The 6,963-nt window shown below is 60.7% G+C and overlaps 1 protein-coding gene across 1 annotated transcript; it reads right to left on the bottom strand.

Moving 5' to 3' along the window:
- Nucleotides 1–667: 667 nt before the first annotated feature.
- Nucleotides 668–3,336, bottom strand: LOC147966608 (uncharacterized). The gene is made up of 2 exons (XM_087530887.1): nt 2,712–3,336; nt 668–864 (listed from the first exon to the last, which is right to left on the bottom strand). The coding sequence occupies exons 1-2, from the start codon at nt 3,334–3,336 to the stop codon at nt 668–670; spliced, it is 822 nt and encodes a 273-aa protein (XP_087387013.1).
- Nucleotides 3,337–6,963: the final 3,627 nt, after the last annotated feature.

Raw genomic sequence — 6,963 nt, 5'->3', positions numbered from 1 at the left:
CCGTTCTCATGGCTCCGAAGAGATTCTCGGCCACAAAGAAGGGAAAGGCCCGCCAGGCAGGGCCCGACTCCCCCCGGCCAGGCATGGCCGGGGTCGTCCTCGCAAGCATCCCGCGGTCCCCGCAGCGGCTTCCCGCGGCCACGGAGGCGGTTCCCTGCGCGGTGGTGAGCGCTCGGCTGCCGAGGGGAGGCATGTCGTGACCGCACGGCCCCCCAGGCCGCGCTTTCGCTCGGTGGAGGTGTTGCCGGAGTTCGTCATGTGGTCGGCGGACCCGACCAGCACCTAACTCCAGCTCCCCCGCTTCTTCGTAGGTGAGCTGCCGGCCAGCGCCCGGTGCGACTTCTGGCTCCAGGCGAATGGTTGCTGCAGCAGGGCCTTCTGGGCTTCGCTGGAGGTCTCCCCTTCCGGAAATGGGGCCCTGACTCGCGGCTGGCAAACGTTTGCCCATGCACGCGGCCTGGGTCAGCGGTGCACCCTGCACTTCAAGTTCGATGGCGACGCCACCCTCTACGTGAGGGTGTTTGGGGAAGATGGTCGCCGCGCTGGGTGCTGCCCCGAAGATTGTGACCGCGACCGCCTGCCCAGCCCCGGCACCAACCAGGATGAAGACAGCGCCAGGCATGCTGGCGACGGTGCTCGGGGCTCGCCAAGTTTCGGTGACTCTTCCTCAGGCAGCAGCTCCTCCAGCGGTGGCCGCGACCAGCCCCCGCACCGTCGCGCCCGCCTGGGTGAAGGCAGAGGGTCCACCCGCCGCCGCGCCTTGGTGAAGCGAGAGGAGGCGTCCGCCTGAACCCCAGGAGCAGCTCGAGCTTTTGCTGTAGGTTGGTGTTGGACATGTCGTCTCCATTTTGTTCCCTTCCTTTCCTGCGTAAGAAGAAGGTAGTACAGGGCCCCGTGGGGGCGTGTTAGAACTGTTGCTGTCAAGTGTCGCGTTGCTTTTGCCATTTTTGCGCTATGTTTCCGTGCTGCGTGTCCATGTGCGGGAGTCATTTGAGCCTGGTGGAGCTCGACGCGGCCCTTGCCTCCAGAGGCTGAGGCCTCGCCGTGCGCTTCATGCCCTGCAAGGATTAGTTAGAGGGGTAACCTTTGGTCCCGGCAGCGGGGGCGATCAGCCTAGGTCCTGCGTTTGTGTCGCGATGCCCGTGAGGCATGGACTGGGAGGGGTGCTCCCGCAGAGGACTCAGACAGGAAAGCTCCAGACGATCGGGGCAGAAGACGCTTGCGAGGGCGCCCGCGAACATCCCTCGCGAGACTTGTGCGAGAGAGAAAACGAGGCGAGTGGATGAAAAAGACAGAGAGTCACAAGCCAGGAACGCCAACAACTCGAATAAGACTTCAAACGGGAATAAACACACCAACTGCAAAAAGCAAATGAAAAAGCCGCGTCCGGCACCTATTCTAGTCTTCGACGTCTTCTCACCAGCGCGGAGCTAAGTGCTGCCACTGGGCGTGGGCGGGAGCCCCCGAGGCCCAAGGGCGGCACTCCGGAGACTCCGGGGCGTGTACAACCCCACTCATTATTATGTGAGAGTGTCACAGGCGGCGAGCTTCACAGGCGTTTTCCTTCTTCACAGGCACCGAGCCTTTCCCAAAACACGATAGCTTCACAGGCATTGGCCTTCTTCACAGGCACCGGGCCTTTCCCAAAACGAGATAGCTTCACAGGCATTGGCCTTCTTCACAGGCACCGGGCCTTTCCCAAAACGCGATAGCTTCACAGGCATTGGCCTTCTTCATAGGCACCGGGCTTTTCCCAAAACGCGATAGCTTCACAGACATTGGCCTTCTTCACAGGCACCGGGCCTTTCCTAGGCGCTAGGCCTCACTCAGGGGTAGAACCTCCGGAGATGTTGAATGTTCCATGCGTTCTGGATGGGTACTCCCTCCGGAGTCTCCAAGCGCGCGGAGCCAGGCCTGGAAACATGAACAACCTTGAACGGGCCCTCCCACATGGGAGAGAGCTTGTGCAGCCCCTCCCTGGAGAGAACCCGTCTGAGCACGAGATCCCCTACCTCAAGGGTCCTAGGGCGGATGTTGTGGCAGTGGTATCGTCGCAGCGCCTGTTGATACCTTGCCGCTCGCAGTGCGGCTTCCCGACGGCGTTCCTCCCCCAGCACGAGATCCGTCCCCCGCATGGCGTCCTGCTGAGCCTTGTCGAATGCCAGGACCTGTCCGGAGTGACACCTGACCTTGTGAGGGAGAACAGCCTCTGCTCCGTAGACGAGGAAGAACGGGGTCTCGCCAGTCGGCTTGGTCGCTGTCGTGCGGATTGACCACAGCATGGACTGGAGGTCGTTGTACCAGCCCCTGCCATAGGCCACCGGCTTCTTCTTGAAGGTCCTGGCCTTGAGGCCCCTCAGGACCTCGGCGTTGGCTCGTTCAGCCTGGCCATTGCTCCGGGGGTGTGCTACCGAAGCGTAGCATATCTGGTTCCAAGGTTAGCACAATACGTTTTGAAGAGATTACTGGTGAATTGCGAACCGTTTTCAGTGATGATGCGGTTAGGCACCCCAAACCGGCTCACGAGGCCCTTGATGAACTTGACTGCCGAGCCTGCCGGGATTGTGCAGATAGCTTCCACCTCGGCCCACTTGGTGAACTTGTCCACAGCGACGTAGACGTGCGATAGCCCCCTGGCGCCTGAGGGAACGGGCCCAGAATGTCCAACCCCCACACTGCGAACGGCCATGAGAGGGGTATGGTCTGCAGACCCCCCGCAGGCTGATGGATCTGTTCAGCGTGAAACTGGCAGGCCTCGCAAGCCTTCACCAGCTCAACGACATCGTTGAGTGCTGTGGGCCAATAGAACCCGCTGTGGAACGCCTTGCTGACGAGGGTTCGCGACGACGAGTGGTGCTCGCAGTCTCCGCTGTGTATGTCTGCCAACAGTCCCTTTCCTTGCTCCCTGGAAATGCAACGCAGGGACACATCATTTGGCCGCTTCCTGTAGAGCTCGCCATCCTGGATGCAATAAGCCGTGGCCTGCCGTGCCACACGCTCCGCCTCCTCCTCATTCTCCGGCAGAATCCCTTGCATCAGGTAGTCCTTGAGCTCTGGGATCCAACATCCCTCCTGAGGCTCCAACGCCAGGAGCAGGCGTGCCCCCGAGGCCAGGCCACAGACCGGAGCTCCCGAGGCAGGCGGCTGAGGAGGCTCCTCCCTTGGTTGCGCCGTGCCCGACAGCGACGGCGCCGCCGAGGGCTTGAAGAGCCACTCCTCGAAGATGCCAGGTTCCTGCGGCAGCCGCCTAGACGCCCTCTTGGCAATGTCGTCGGCCTCCTGATTGGTGTCGCGAGGCACATGCTGCAGCTTCAGCTCCCAGAACTGTTTCTCCATCCTGCGGACTTCAGCGAGGTAGGCTTCCATGTGCTCGTCCTTTGGCTCATATATCTTGTTGGAGAAGTTGACGAGGAGTTGTGAATCGCCCTTGATGGTGAGGTGCTTTACCCTAAGGCGATCGCGGCTTTCAAGCCTGCTATCAGGCCTTCGTACTCTGCTATATTGTTGGAGACCTTCTCTCCGTACTGGAAGCAGAGTTGCATGGCGTAATAGAGTTTGTCCTGAGTGGGGGATACGAGCACTGCGCCAGCTCCCGCGCCATGTCGGGAGAATGCCCCATCGAAGTACATGACCCAGCCGTCCGGCACTTTGCTTCCTGGGGAAAGTGACCGGTCTTCGCCTGCCTCGAGACCCGGTGCTTCTGCCCATTCTGCCACGAAATCCGCAAGTGCGACTCCCTTGATGACCCTGGTCATACTGAATTCCAGCTGAAATGCTTGTAGTTCGATGTTCCATTCAGCGACCCTTCCAGCTGAGTTGGGGCTCCTGAGTACCCTCTCCAAGGGGTAGGCCGAGACGACCTTGATGGGGTGGCCTTGGAAGTAGTGCCGCAGCTTGCGTGAGGCCACCAATAGCGCGAGGAGGAGCTTTTGAGGCATGGGGTACCGCACCCTCGCATCCCGTAGCACTGTGCTGACAAAATACACGGGGTGCTCGAGGAGGTTGAGGGTGCTGACGCAGCTTGCGTCCTCCAGGGATCGAGGCGTCTCCTGAGGCAATGGAGCCCCCAGCTCTTGATCGTTTGAAGGGGCCTCCCCTGCCCCGAGTGCGCCCTCCTGCTGCGGCTGCCCCTCTCTGGCTGTGGTTGCGGTCCTCGTGAGGCCCTCCTGGCCTCGCTCTGCTTCAGCCTGGTCAGTCGATGCAGCTTTGGCCCGACGCTCCTCCCTGGCCGCCACCAGAGCTGCGCTAGCGGAGTAGGTCATGGCCGCAAGGTAGAGCATCAGGGGCTCCTGAGGGCGAGGGGCTACCATCACCGGTGGGCTGGTAAGGTACCTCTTGAGTTCTTGGAATGCCTTGTCGGCCTCTTCAGTCCATTCGAAGGGGCCTTTCTTGTTCATAAGCCTGAAGAAGGGCAGTGCTCGCTCCTCTAGCTTGGATATGAAGCGCCCTAGCGCGGTTACACGCCCAGTGAGCTTCTGCATCTCCCTAAGGGTCTTCGCCGGGCTCATGTCCTCGACCGCCTTGACCTTCTTCGGGTTGGCCTCTATGCCTCTGTGGGATACTAGGAAGCCCAGGAGCTTGCCCGAGGGGACTCCAAACACGCATTTCTCCGGGTTGAGCCATAGATCCACTTCGTTGAGGCTCGCAAAGGTTTCCTCCAGGTCCTGTATCAGGGTTTTTGCCTCCCAAGACTTCACCACGATGTCGTCGACGTAAGCCTCAGCGTTCCTCCCGAGCTGCCGGCCTAAAGCAATGTGCATCAGCCACTGAAAGGTTGCGCCTGCGTTGCGCAACCCAAATGGCATGCACGTATAGCAGTACACCCCACACGGGGTTAGGAAAGCAGTCTTCTCCACGTATTCCACCGCCATCTTGATCTGGTGATAGCCCGAGAAGGCATCCAGGAAGCACAATAGGTCACACTCTGCGGTGGAGTCAACTATCTGGTCAATGCGAGGGAGTGGAAATGGGTCCTGCGGGCAGGCTTTGTTGAGGTTGGTGAAGTCGACATACATGCGCTCCTTCCCCCCCTTCTTCGGCATGACAACAGGATTAGCCAGCCAATCGGGGTAGCGGAACTCGCGGATAACCCCCGCCACTTCTAGTTTCCGGGTCTCTTGAACGATGAAAGCCAATTTCTCAGTAGACTGCCTCCTTGCCTTCTGCTTCACGGGGCATACGTTGGGGCACACGTTGAGGTGATGCTCGATCACACCTCTCGGGACTCATGCTAACTGATCAGGTTCCCACGCAAACACCTTCTTGTTCGCGCGTAGGAATCTGATCAGGGCCTTCTCCTGTTCGGGCTCGAGGTTGGCCCCTATGGTGAAGGTGGTGCTGGTGGACCCGTCCTCGTCGACCGGTACTTGCTTGGTTTCCGCCTTGTCCTGGGTGAACAACTGCTTCTTTTTAGCTGGTGCAGCCCCCTTGGGCTCAAGGGTGTCGGTGCTGGTGGGCTGTGCCACCGCGGCCGCCTTGAAGGCGAGTTGGAGCACCTGCAGCGCATCCCTCGCGTCTCCTGGCACGGTGAGGACGCTGCTGCTCCCGGGCATCTTCATGAGGTTGTACGCCGGGTGAGTTGCCGCCATGAACCGGGCCAAGGCCGGGTAGCCAAGGATGGCGTTGTAGGGGAGGCCGATGGGGGCGATGTCGAAGTCGATCAGCTCTGTGCGGAAGTTATCGTAGGTGCCGAAGGTCACTGGGAGGTGGATATGCCCCAAGGAGGCGGTGGAACCGGCTCCGACGCCTGAGAAGGGCCTGCTGGGCTGGAGCCGCTCCGGCGGCACGTGAAGGAGGCTGAAGGCCTCCACCGAGAGCACGTTGAGGCCGGCACCACCGTCGATGAGGGTCCTGGTGACGGCCACTTGGCAGATGGTGGGGGTGCATAGCATCGGGAGTGCGCCCGAACTGGAGGGGTTGAAGGGGTGATCATCGGCGCCGAAAGTCAGATCGGCCTCGGGCGCCGCCCAGCCCCGGGGGCCTCTTGGGGCTTGGATGCAGCGCTGATCTGACGGGTGAATGGCTTGACATGGTGGCTCGAGGGTGGTGCTTGGGAACCACCCAAGAGAGCCGCGACGACGGGCGGCGCTGGCGCGGTGAAACAGGCGAGGAAGAGGTCGCGTAGCTCCTCCCAAGAGGTCACAGAAGCTATCAGTAGGTGGAGGAGCCACATGCGCAGGACACCGGTGAGGGCCATGGGCAACCGGTTGGCTATCACCCGGTCATTTCCCTCGGCCTTGAGGACGGCGTCCTCATACGCCAGCGGGAAAACCAGCGGGTCCGTCGCGCCGCTGTAGCGCGGCGGCATCTCAGGCTTGAACTTGCGCGGCCACTGCACCCGTCGCAAGGCGGGGGCCAAGGCCTGGAGCCCCCTGGCCCCAGTGTCGGCGTCTGCTGCCGGAGCGGGCGGCGCGTTGTCTGCCATGAGGACGGAACGCGGTGTTGGTGGAGAGCGGGCCGTCGGGGGGGGGGGGGGGTGAACTCCGGCGCACCCCTACCTGGCGCGCCAAATGTCAGATTTCGGATTCCGGCGGACCCTTGAGGTTCAAACATTGGGGTGTGCGCGGTGATCTCTCCCCTACCGATCTACATCCGATCCTCTCGTGCAACTTAAGATGAAAATGATGAACAACACAAGAGACACGAGGTTTATACTGGTTCGGGCCACCGTTGTGGTGTAATACCCTACTCCAGTGTGTGGTGTGGTGGATTGCCTCTGGGCTGATGATGGACAGTACAAGGGAAGAACAGCCTCGTGAGGGGTGTTCTTGAGCTGATGCGGTGTGTTCTACTTAGTATCTACTGGGTTTTCTCCCTCTCTCTCTCTCTCTCTCTCTCCTTTCTCTCTTTTTTCCCTTTGTGGAGGCTAGCTCTATTTATAGAGGCCCTGGGCCTCTTCCCGAATAATTGAGCGGGAAGGGCGCCAACAATTGGCCATTTTGAAGGGGAACATCTAGTACAAGT

This window comes from Triticum urartu, chromosome 6A (genome assembly GCF_056163025.1).
Source record: "Triticum urartu cultivar PI428250 chromosome 6A, HENAU_Tu73, whole genome shotgun sequence".
Classification (NCBI taxonomy): domain Eukaryota; kingdom Viridiplantae; phylum Streptophyta; class Magnoliopsida; order Poales; family Poaceae; genus Triticum; species Triticum urartu.
Note: the sequence above shows the minus strand (reverse complement) of the source record. Positions and strands in the feature narration are given on the sequence as shown.